General features: G+C 37.5%; 1 protein-coding gene across 2 annotated transcripts in view; it reads right to left on the bottom strand.

The window, feature by feature from the left end:
* Nucleotides 1–11,972, bottom strand: part of sos2 (son of sevenless homolog 2 (Drosophila)) — a 50,061-nt gene extending 38,089 nt beyond the window's left edge. For both annotated transcript variants that reach the window (XM_032547818.1, XM_032547819.1), the window contains exon 1: nt 11,049–11,972. In XM_032547818.1, the coding sequence (XP_032403709.1) occupies nt 11,049–11,132 (84 nt within the window). In that variant the 5' untranslated portion in view covers nt 11,133–11,972. The remainder of the gene's footprint in view (nt 1–11,048) is intronic.
* Nucleotides 11,973–13,202: the final 1,230 nt, after the last annotated feature.

Here is a 13,202-nt window from a genome sequence, read left to right as displayed (position 1 = left end):
TCCAACCTCCCACGTCTCCCTTGTTCTCTGCCCTCACAGAGGAAAATCCCTCGGGATAGCAGATCATAAAAGTAGACTGAGAGGTATCGATGTGCGTACTGCGCGTGAAGAAGCTGCAGCAGCTTCATGCTGCTTAAACAGTAGCATTGGGCCAAAGCTGGAGGATGGAGAGTCCGGCAAAAAAAACTGAAAACGAGGAAATTAGGAAACAGAAACGCCTGATAGTTTATCTGTAGGCCCCTGCAGAAACGCACTCTGCTCTTCTAAGTGATTATGACGTTCATTTTATCAGGCTGACTTAAAATGTGACCAAGTGTGCAGGTCTGGGACTACAACACTGTCTACATTTACAATAACGTTTCAGATTACTGAAACTAATTTAGTAATCGATTAATTGTTAGCTGGAGTATACAGACTAAAAAAAAGACAGTTTGTTGAAACAATTAGAGAAAGACTGGAAAAAGAATATATGTATAAATTTTGCATTTCAGATAAAACACCTTTGTCTTTACATATGTTAAACTAAGAACTCCTCAAGTGACAGTTTTAGATTCATCTGCTTCAATTTCTGCACAAATAAAAATTAAACACCTTTGGCTATCAAATTATTAATCAGTTAATCCAAGGAAAAAAAAATTGACAGATTAGCCCTACACTGACTGTACTGACGTTAAGTCAAGCAGAAAGACCTGAGCTTTTCACATGCTGATGTTGGAAGTATTTTTTTTTTACCTGCAGCTATAAATGATCAATTTACACTGCAGAAACGCTGTGTTATTGCGTGTTAGGTAATAAAATATTTTCTTATTTTAAAAAAGGATTTCAATTGTCTTATGTATTTTCAAAATGGATCAAACAAAATTTTCTTTTATCCAATCATTCAATTAATTGACAGATAAAAATATTTGATTAATAACATTAAACTTTGAGGCTAGCCCATAACTTCTTGAATGGCTCCGATCACAACCCTATTGAAATTTTATTTTAAAAATTTCTAGAATATGTTGGAAAACACAGACACTTATCCAAATATTAGTGGGAGGTTTGAAGTTTTCCTACGTTGTATGAATAATTTTGACCCTGTGTGGATTTAAGAAAATTTACAATTTCAAATTTACTGAGTATTTTCTGGAGTACAACTCAACTGAAGAAAAATAAATCAATGAATTAAAAGCATAAAATCACGTCCTTGCACAAGACGTGACGTATGAACAGCAGGATACATTTGAGTGCATTTTGTCCAACCTCCAAATAATCATTATGTACCTCCACAGGATTACGCCAACATGCACAAAGAAAATATCAGTGTAAGGTTTGAGGTAATAAAGGCAGTGTGGTGTTAATACAGGGATAATATTTCTAATTGAATTGATTATTATTCTGGCTGCGCACACAGAACTGTGTCAGGCTCAGGTTACAGGTAATATGGGTTGTGTGTGTGTGTTGGGGGGAGGGGACGGGTTTGGGAATCATTATTATATCCGAGCATGTGTCACCGTTTGTGATTCATACCATGACATCATCTGCCATTACAACCAGACTGTCTGGGGAACCATAGGGCAGAGATCCACCGGGGCCTGACATACGAAATACACACGCGCACACACACACGCCAACACACAACGGCTTGAAGAGGCAGAAAGCGTTAAGATAGACACTTTGACAAATAATAATCTGATATAACGTATATAAAACCAGCACTGTACATTTGATGTCAGGACATTTAGCTGCTTTTACACGCTGTCACATGATCAACACATTGCCCCCATTAGCGAGGGGCCTCGCCTTGACCGCGTCTTGACCTGACCGAGTGACCGCTGCCCACTCATCCTTCACTTTAACCCCTTTTGACGACAAGCAAGGGTCCAGTAAGCTGATTTAACCCGGCAAGAAGAGCCGGGGACCAGAGTTTCCAATAAGCCCGATCGTCTATCTGCAGACAGCCTCAGGGCCGCTTCACAGAAGGCCCAACCTGTTACCAAGAACATCAAAACATAGCGGCTAGCCTCATCTCCAGGATGTGGCAACCCACTGATGCATGACATCAACGAGTGCAAATGAGGTCATTTACTCTTGCGCGTCTTTAGCCTTTCTGCTTCATGTGTTTTTGTGTGATTGAGAGAAACTTGCCCGTGTCAGCAGAAATCATGATGTGGAAAAACACAAAAGTTTCTTTCTAAGCCAGCAGATAATTCATTCATTCGCATCTGTTCGACCTAAAAGCACGCACTCTTGGAGGAAATTCTTCTAATTTAACAGACATATTGTCAAATGTGTGATAAATTGGTGTTGGTTTTTCAAAATGTAAAGACCTTTTTTTTTTAAATAATGGCAGCAAAAACCAGGCTTGCCACAAAATGTCCAACACCATTTCTGTTACTTTACTCAAGAACCAAATTAAGGTACACTAATGAATTGTGGGTAAAGTTGATCTACCAAAAAGTGAAAAGAGGCGAGCAAAAACACCCAAACTTTCACAGAATGAAAACAAAGAAAAAAGCTAAACCAATTTGTCTTTTTTATGAAGAGCGAAATATAATTATGTGATTTGCTAGCTAAATTTAATCAAACTTTAGCTAGCTAGCAAGCTAAAGTTTGATTAAATTTTAGTCAATTTAGTCATTTTGTTTTAGTCAACCAACTCTTAATTTTAAACCTGTATATTTTCAGAAACTAAGTTAGCCAACAATTAAATTAAAAGGAAATGCATTTTTAAACCACATTTTATATTTCTAGCCAGATTAATTAAATATTTTCCACTTACAAATATTTATAATTTTTTCTCATTTATTTTTGGTAAGTTTTAGCTTCCAGACATAATAAAAAAAATGGAAATTGTTTTGAGACGAAAGTGGGCAAACAGTTCAAAATAAAGCATTTTAGTTTTAAACCTTTGATGCTGAAATATAGTACACAGTTGTACTTTTCTTTAACATCCTTGTACTTTTTTTAATATATAAAATAGATAATCATACGTATTTTAAATCAAAAAGTTTATTTATTGATATTTTGTGGTAACCAAGCCAAATCTTAATCAAGGGTTTGTTGAAACATTTTTTTAAATATCTGAAACAAGTTTTGTTCCACCAACCATAAGGACAGGTGGAAGAAAATTTTAAATTTCCACCTGAGCCTGAAGCACGGATGCAGAAGCGGTGATGATAAAAATACACATCCTGAAAAAAAAAAAAGGTTCCATAACACAACTAAAACAGATGACATTTCTTTGTTCTTCAAGTAATTTCACAGAATATTGTTTTTATTTCCAGCCTTTGATTTCAAAGATTTGCCAGAGCCAAAAAAAAAAAACTAAATAAAAGAAAGAAACAAAAGGCAGACAGGATGTGGTGGCGGTAAACATTAGAGAACATTTCTGACGTACAAAGCACAAGACGTGATTTATGATTTCACAGAAAACATTCTACATGAAGCTGCGTTTCCACCTCATGAATTTAATTGTGTTCCTTTCTCGTCGCTTTGCTACAAAGGTGATCGCTTCACCAGTATGCCAGTTTAGGACACTGCAAACTAACTTCACAGAAATACTTCACTGGATTGTAGAAAATTTAATCTAAAAAAACTAAAAGCAAAAGAGCACTCTGTCTGGGGCTTAATTAACCGTTTCCATTTCGGTCACAAACGTGCATGAATTATGACTCGTCTTTCTCTTGGGAGTCTTGTCAACCACATTTTACTGCCTGAAGACGGCATTGGATAGAAACCAGTGTCTCTGTGCCAGCCAGGCATCAGACCAGGGGAGTCCATAGTTATTATTAACGGTAGCAAGTCGGTGGTGGAATTACGTTCATGCACAGTCACAGCGTTTAAGAATAGCCAGGATATACAGACAGAATACAAACCATGATGGGATATCAAAAGAACATCAACAATGCAAACAGCTGCATGCTTAACGCATTACCTTAAGAGGAAAACATATTCTTAACCTTAGAAGGCTTTAGTGAAAGACTTTAAGGTTTCCCCCAGAAAACTTGCTTAGCCCGGTGGTTGGGTGCTGGGGCAGTCCTTCATCCAGCGACCCGCCGTGTTTTTGAGTTAAAAACTGGTTAAAGTTGACAGGAAAATTTAAAATATCACTTGATTATTATGTGTTATTAAAAGATTGGGCGAATAATAACTGAGCACCAGTTATTATTCTCCCAAAGTCTTAAAAATGCAAACATTTTAAATAAGAGTTTAAAAAATAAACTATGCTTAGCCTGTTGGGGCACAAGTAAAGCCTGGTGGCCCGCCAAGCTAATAATAGACTGGGGGAAACCCTGGATTTGTAAAAAATAATTACATTTCATGTGGATATAAAAAGAAACCCTTTTCATGAGCTTTCAGTTTACTTTTCAACTTCCCTTTGCGATTAATAAAGTATTTTCGAATTAAATTTGCATTTCTGGGCAGAACACAAGAGTCCTAGACAAGCATATTCACCAAACAGACATTTGTGACCAATTAATAACGTCCAGCTTTTGTAGTGCTTTACCACTTTTGGTTGGTATTGATTGATTCTGAGTCTTAGTTCTTTGTTAAAACTATTATATAAGAAGACATAAGAGCTGTATTTACACTAATTAAAGTATTTTTTACCTTTTGTATTAGTGATAAGCATAGTTAAAACAGCTAGCATGACTAAAAACGGCAGCCTCTTTATGAATCCCTAGAGCATTTAGACTGCTCCCTCGACTCTAAGGTTACAAAAGGATTCATAGACAGAAACCGAGTTTCCATTGACCATAAAACTGCACGAATTGGAATAATGAAAATAAATTAACTTTATGGAAACACATCAATATCGGGGGCGGGGGGATTTTTTTTTTTTGTGCTTGGATGTTTTTCAGCCATATTTCGCAAAACTGCAATGGAAACACTTTTTTCGCATCATGCCAGTTTGTATACAGCAACAACCACTTATTTGTAGGTGCAGGTCTCCTTGGACAATACGCCCACAACATCATCGCACACTACGTCAAAAGCTGAGTTTGTCATTTTGGTGAATCCATAGCGCTTCTTAAAAAATAAATAAATAAAAAATGAAAAAATCGGATTACAATTTTCCAAAAATGCTGCAATACTCAGCTGAAATATGAATACATCTCCTAAGTGTTCGCATCTGTCATGATTTTTAATAATTCATCACGTAAACAAGCTTATTAAGTAGTGATTTTCATTGCATTTCTATTTTAATTTAAACAGCGCAACTGTGAAGCTGTGTTCTTTGACATATTGAAAAAGTTTCGAGCACATTTGTAACGTAAACGCAGGAAAGTGATTGACAGGTTTGCTGTATTCCGATCAGGCCTTCCTGTTATCTGCACAGTCTTGCTCTCTCAAAGGCTAAATTAACCGAAAACGTGGCTCAGCAAGTAGAAATTACAGCTTCCTGCTAAACTTCTGGCATCACTGTGCTTCCTATCAGTTCATTTTCAAACACGTCACTGAAACCAGGTGAGCCTTCTCTCTACACTAACATCATCAGTGAACAGTGACATCAGCGCCACCTAGAAAACCCTCGTCAGATGTTGTGAGTCAAAAGAAAAACAAAAACGTTGAATCTTTAAATTTCCCGTCTGAGTTGATTCCAGTCTTTTTGCAATGATGCATTGATGCAAGAATGATTAATGCATCACTCTTTGATGCACTGATTTGCATCAAAGAATGCAAATCAATGCAATCTTTGATTTGCATTGCTGATTATTTTTTGTTTTTGTTCGTCAGACAAGTACCATTTTAAAATAATACTGCTGCCAGGAAAGAAGCAAAAGATATAAAATCAGATAAGACAGAAAGCTATGCATATGTAAAGGCTAAAGATAGAGTTAAGACGAGATGTTTAGAAAAACAAGCCCAAATTAGGCGTCCTGAAGGTCTTTTTCAATAATCGATCCGACGATCTTGCCGTTGATGATGTTGAGGATTCAACCTGTCCTTCTACCGCTCATCAATAATCTAGGACTCTTTTGGGGATGAAGTCATGCATGACGAGTCGTCGCCAAAAGTAAAAAGTAAAACCCCCTTTGGACTGCTTCGTGTGAAGTCAGTCAAAGTCTGACAAAACCATAACAAGCCTGTTACTTCTGCCTTTCAAAGGCTTTCCCGGCGGCAGCTGTGCAGCAAGTTGAGACAATGACAGTGGCACTTCAGCCCACCAGCTGTTTTCTCAGTTTCACTTGACTCATCATACCAGTTCTCACGTAATACAAACTAATTAAAGACATGACTGGGTCATTTATTTGCAGATATAACGTTATTGGAAAAAAAAGAAAATCCAAGCCTGGAAAATGCTAGAGGGATATTTGCAGCAGCTGAGCCTGGGGCAATATTCTTTATCCTTTAGTAAAGTCATGAAAAAAAAAGAGAAATATAATTTATTTTACTCAGATAATTATTGTTACTGCTGCCAAAAATTTAACAGTGTGTTGATTACAGTTAAATCATATTTTCCTTAACATTTGTTTTGCTGTAGTTCGATTTTGATGCATAAACTTTTGAAAACACTAAATTTACATTCGTTTTTAAAAGTTGTCAATATTCCACTAATGTTAAAAAAAATTAAATAAAATTTTTGCAACTGCAGTGTTTCCATTAAATAACACAAATCATATGTGAATAGACCTGTCAAAATAAAGAATAAATCAATTAATCACATGATAAATAAAAAAAAAAAACAATAAATAAAAACTTAATTTGCTTGCTTTATTGTTTTTCTCTTTTTGCCAAAACTGAATTATAATAGTCTTCAGTCTGGTGCTTTGGTCTCAACTAGCCCTTTTTCTAAAAAATATAATTTTGTTTACAAAAACTTTATAGTTCATTTTATTTGTTGTTTGTTGTTTCCTTTATTTATTTTTGATATTTTAAATGTCGCCCAGTTCCAGTGTTTAAATGTTCATTAGAATTTAAAGTTGATTGATTTTTTCAGAACGTGTTCTTGTATTTTTATGCCATTGTTGCTATTATATTACTTGGAAATGGTCTCAAAACAGCAATATAATCGTTTATTGCAATCAGTTCTGGGACAATTTATCGTCCAGCAAAATTTTATATTGTGACAGGCCTGCATGTGAATAAGTTTTTTCATGCGATAAGTCATTAAAAAAACACATGACATGCCGTTATCCTCCAAATACTTCCTGTTATTTGGAGGTCTTCTTATTCGTTGTTTGCGCCAGTGGCAATGTCCGGTTGTTGATCATGTGACTTGTGTGATGCAAAATAGTGTTTCCTTTGCAGTTTAGTGAAATAAACCAATTTCGATACGGTCAAAAAGAAACCACATCATCCAGAACTTATTAATCAAAACACAAGGTTTTTTTCTAAACTGAAATGTTTCTACTAAGCAAATTTATTCTTGAAACACTAAATTGCGCAATTATATGTTCAATGGAAACGCAGCTGCTGTTTCACATCATTTAGCATCTTGCCATGAATTCTGAATTCAAGACCTGTGATGTTTTTGGGGTATCTGACGCCCTAACCCTCAGCTTAATGCCTATACGCTGCAGATCAGTGGGGAGACATTCACAGTGTTCCAGGCCGTTATCATCGGGTATGTTAATTTTCCGAGTCAGTCTCAACCTGTGCGTTTCTTCACGTTAAAAACGGATCTACTGACCAGTAAGAGATTTGCTGCAAGTTTCACTTTTACTTTGTTATGCAGCTGCCCCTGCATAACACAGCATGTGGTTGTGTAATATAACAAACGTCTGGAGCTTACTGATCAGTTTCCAGCTTTATTTATTTTTTTGCTAACTTCATGGATGCCACGCGTGTTGTCGTCAGGTTGATTCTACAAGAACATATAAGACTAGAGCCAGGATTTTATTTTATTTTTTTTAAGTAATGTACTTAGGGCTCCAATTCCTCAGAAACTTAAGTTTTTCATTCATACTTGAAGGATAAAAATACCTCATTAAATTTTCTATAAGCTGCACAAGTTTTTACTGAAACATCCCCGTGGTTTGCTTTATTTTGGAAAAACTAAAAAAAAAAAAAGACACAAAATACGGGCCACGCAATCACCTGGAATTGTGCACAGTGCTGGTAAATATTTATGTCGTTTTTATCTTTTATGTCCTTCTGCTGCCGGCTTGAGATACGTTCCTTTCCCATTGTGTACGGTTTGTTGGCAGAGTGTACGCTGCACACATGGCCGAGCTCCACCCTTACTCTGTTCGACCAATGGGCTCGTGACAGGACTTTGCTATGCTTCCAGTTATTTTTGTACACCCGTCTCAGGTCATCTGTAATTAGTTGCCTTGTTGCTGTGTTCACTTGTGACTTTGATGAGGAGACAGATGGTGTCAAATTGTTAGCAAACATGAGGTTTGCACAATGAAGCTGGGAGACTGAACAGTGAGCCTCTGCTGCATGTTAGAGCGTGATGTCCTTCAGACACCGCTTACTGGAAGATGCAGATTTTATTATGTAATGTTGTATTTGGGTCCGCGATGTGGCACTCTAGTTGCTTTGATTCTGTAATTATGTGGTTTGCATCAAATGTGTGAGCCGTGGCGCTACCGTGGTGACATTTCAACCCACATGGACCTGTTTAAACTACTGATCAAACTCTGTATGCAGAGGAAGGAGATGCAGGATTGTTGCTTTTTAATGTTGGCAAACGCCATGGAAACGAAAGGGTGATACACAATAGAGTCACAGGACTACGCCACTGGCGGTCTAACCGTTAGGTATCAGCTGGCTGATTAGCTGTAGCAGCTAGCCTGCAGTCAGCGGCTGAACAGATACACCTCTCACATCTTGTCAAATTAGAAAATATTTACCAAACAAACCAACAGGTCATCACTTAGAAACTAAGCAAATTACACTCAACATTGTTAATAACAGTGTCCTTAAGGCGACCTTAATAAGGGACCAGACATTTTTCCTAATTTGTCTTTCTTCTAACAGAGATAAAACCTTTATTTCTGTAATCCAGCTGACAAGCAGTGTGCACCAACTGGTGGGTGAACGGCAATGTATTAAAATAAATTTAATATTTAATATTAAATAAAATTTTAAATTAATATACAATTTAATATTTAATAAATTAATATTTATTAAAATAAATAAAATGTCTTCACCGAAAGCTAACAGTTAGTACCACTGTTAATGACATATAAAATCCAAAGCACAAAAATGAAGTGTGTCTAGTGACACATAAGAATATCTTCTTTTTGGTTGTGCAGTGCAAATAAACAGCTGACAATTTAAATACTATTGAAAGAATATTTTTTGAGAAAAAAAAAAATCACGACTACATTTTATGTCCTTCCTAAGTAATCAATTGTATTTTAAAGAAAATAGTTTTAGCTCAGTTCTAGTCTAAAGCTTGATGTTCAAATATTTTCAGTGTTTTTGTTGTTTGTCAGAGCCCACATTTCCATTTCGAGCTAAAAGGAGCGAGAGAATTGTAGCATTATTATTACTTGTTATTATTATCATTTTATATAGCTGCCTCTTTAGCAAACGTGCAACAAGCAGGATACCCTACTCTGTCTCATCCTTGAGTGGCAAATCAAGTTTCCCTCCTCCGTCTCCCGGCCGACGACAGAAACGTCGTCAGAAGCGCTCTCATTCAGAGCAGAAGGCAGAAACTGAGCCTTGTGATGATGGGAAGAAGCCGAGACGAGGCAAGAAAAAGAAAGGGAGAGTAAAAATGGGAACTGATACAGGTCAATCCTGCTGACAAAGGACATTAAAAATCAAAGTCATCGTTTGCTGAGCGTCACACTACGGTTTATTAAAAAACGAAAAATACACTTTTGCATTTTGTTTTCCTTGAAAAGAGATAGAAACTTAATGTGATGTAAGCGTCATGAAGGAGCAGCGAAGTGTCTATTTAAAGCAGGGGTTGTACATTCTCACTATATGACCTACGTTGGGGGGAAAAAATAGCAACAAATGTGCCATAAATTGTTTTACAACACAAGCTAAAGAGGGTTGCACAGGTATTTAATCTGCGTCGTGTACGTTATTACATATCATAAAACTGTGAAACACATTGCACTGCAAAGATTGGGAAACCCTGAGCAACTTCTTCAAAATCATAGCGGGAAAAAATGATCTTCATTAGGGAACTTAAGCAACCAAAGTCTTTAAATAATCACACAGAAAGTTAACCAATGAGGAGAGACAACATCAGTTCAGGAGAGCATTGTTATTGGTTTGAGGTAATGTGGCTAGCCTGATGACGGTTTTTATCCTTGACAGAGATGTGAAATCATCTTGGACACCGTTTGCATTTTTTTAAAATCATAAGAAGTTACACGCTTTTGAAAGTTTCAAATTATGGGGGTTTTTTTTCTTTCAGTCCTGGGTTTTTAGTCCAGTTGTCAGTGGAAGTGATAATGGTGCGTTCAGGTACAGGCCTTGGTATGCAACTGGAAAAAAAACAATCCCTGCTGCAAGGTACGAAGGAGGATGCATGATGCTGTGGGCCCCGTTCTCTTCCAAAGGCCCTGGAAAACCTTATCATGGCCTCTTTACAATACCAGGAGATTACTAATAATGTGAATATGGATATAGCCAAATAAACGCAGAAATTACTCAAGAAACATCCAAAACAAGTAGTCCAAACACACCAATCTTCTCTTCGACTAGACGCTTTTAAGACACGAACTGCATGTCACGCCATTTTTGCACAAACGCAAGACGAAGACGATCAAAGACACAAGTTGTTTGTGTATTTGGGTGGGGAAAGATGCAAATGTTCATGTTTATTACTACAGCTGTCAAAAATGCAGCAGCCAAACTGGATTTAGAGCTCACATTTTTTAATGTATCTATATCCACAATAATGTTTAGTTTTTCTTTCTTTTTCTGTAACAAAACTAATGGAAAAGTAACACAAAAAAAGTCAGAGCATTGATTTAACTTTCTCTACAAGTATAGATAGATAGATAGAAAAGTTAACTAAATTATGATGTTCATTCATACCCAACGCTACTGTACTCTAGCCCCGCACCACATCAGCTCTATGAGGGAATGTGTGGGGGGAAAATGTTTTAGTGGATCTTACTGAAGTTGTGTCAGACTGATACCTTTTTTAGAGCTTGCACGAAGAGGCCTCTCCACTTGTGACTGTTCTCTTCACTCGAAAAGTCGTACATCTGCTGGGGCTGCATCGCTGTAGCGGCTCCTGGCGTTGCCGTGATCCGGGCTGAACTGTCAGCATCGGCCCCGAATAGATAGTCCTTATGGGTGGGTCAGTCCGGAGCAGGCACGGGGGTTGGTGGGGAAATGGGGTGAGGGGGGGGGGGAGAAAAAGTCACCGTTTTGTGTAAAAATATGCAGAATAAAGCTTAACCACCACACTGCGAGTCCCACGTCGAGTCCGGGTTGACAACGAAAAACTCGCGACCAAAAAAAACCACATGTAGCCGTGAAGTTAACTCGCTAGCTCGGTGGCTAATAATAGCTGTAAACACAGAGCTCGGCTAACCGAAGAGCTAACAGCTAATAACAATGTTGCTGAGTGGTGTGCCAATTAGTTTGGTTACAGGAACATAGAGCAGGCACGTTTTACTCAAAGTTGCGACAAAAAGCAGGCGCCCCGTTTGTTACCTGCTACGAGTTGCGTCCGAATATCTGCTACCTAAACACCTGTAACCTTTGTAAGCTAACCAGCTAGCTGGTGCTACAGGCAGCTGCTGGCCTCGCTGCGCCTCCACTCCTATGTTGTGGCACACAACCCCTTCAGCTCCAAACAAGGCACACTTTTTTCTTCGCGGCTCATTTCACAATTCGTCATCTTTTCCGCAACTACCAGATGTTACATCCAGCGTATATTCCTTTAAAGAAACAGTGGGAAGTCCAAGGCATTTTGGTGGGTGAAGAGCAGCTATAAAAAGAAGTCGAAGGTTTTTCTTTTTTTTCTTTTTTTTTTTTTTTGGTTAGAGAAGTCGGAATCGCTCGCAACAACTCCGCTACTGCCGCTGCTTGTTTGCTGCTGCTGCAGCTGCGCGACCTATCCGTCCTACAGACGCGCACGCTGCGTAATTTCACATGCAGCCGGATAGAAACACTTGGATATGAATCAAATATCCACACAAAAACGGACACAAAAATTACAAAATATAATAAAAACACGTCTTTTTCCCCCCCTTTGTTTTAAGTTGGGCTAAAATATGGCCAAATATATACCTAGTAAATAAGAAACTGAAATTTTTTTAATAAAATTTATTCGGAAACCATGACGCAAAGTTTCTTAGTAAAAACACCGCTGCTTGCACAAAGATAAGAAAATTTAAACCTATTTTCTGCCAACACTAAGGTTCACTGACTGAGCTGTTATTGCGCCCTCTTGTGGAGAAACTGTATTTCTACATCGCTCGAGAAAAGGTGGGATAAATGGACAACTTTTATTAAACTATTTTAAAGCATCGACCCAGACGTTTTCGTAAAATCAGTTACATATAACTCATAATCCATAGAACAATATCCCATTATCATTATTGTACTTTTATTTATTGCATAATTATTTATTTAACCATAGTAAAATCTGCCACACACACACATATATGCCTTCTGGTGACATCACACAAGGCAACCAATCTGTTGGGTAGGTTCATTTGCATTTTTTCCTCTGCTAATCAGGTTTATTCTGATATTTCTAAACCAAATTCCATTTTCAAAAGCCATTTCCTTGTGTTCTGCATGACTGGAGCAAAACCGCTGTGTGAGAAGACTCCGCATGGACTTCAGGAAAACATGGCAACAATTAAACAAATGGAAGAGGTTTGTGAATACGACCAGGACAGACTGGTAGAAGGTTTAAACCGGGATGATTTACAAGTTCCCAGATCGTTTCCTGCAGAGCTGCTGCATCACCTGAAGCTTCCTCTGACTTTTAACGACTCCCGAAAAGTCAACTAGGCTTATTGGATGATCGCCGTCATCATTCAAGTCAACACCAGAAAAAGAAAGCAAGGAAAAAAAAAAACACAATGCCTACTAGTCAGAAACAGAGTTCAGTAAGCTAAAGTGGTGAGTTCAAACTGAAAAAAAAATGTATCTATTGAAAGGCAATATAAGCAGAATACTGTACTTATTTTAAAATGGGCACATTTGTACATTAACAAAACAAAAAACAAAAATCTACGTTAAACTAAATCCTCTGCCAAAATGCTAACCAATGCTAACTGATTAGCTATTTTCTTGTAATCTCAACTGCAAAAAACACAAGAGAATTAGCA

This window comes from Xiphophorus hellerii, chromosome 19 (genome assembly GCF_003331165.1).
Source record: "Xiphophorus hellerii strain 12219 chromosome 19, Xiphophorus_hellerii-4.1, whole genome shotgun sequence".
NCBI lineage: Eukaryota > Metazoa > Chordata > Actinopteri > Cyprinodontiformes > Poeciliidae > Xiphophorus > Xiphophorus hellerii.
This window is presented reverse-complemented; position numbering and strand designations above follow the sequence as displayed.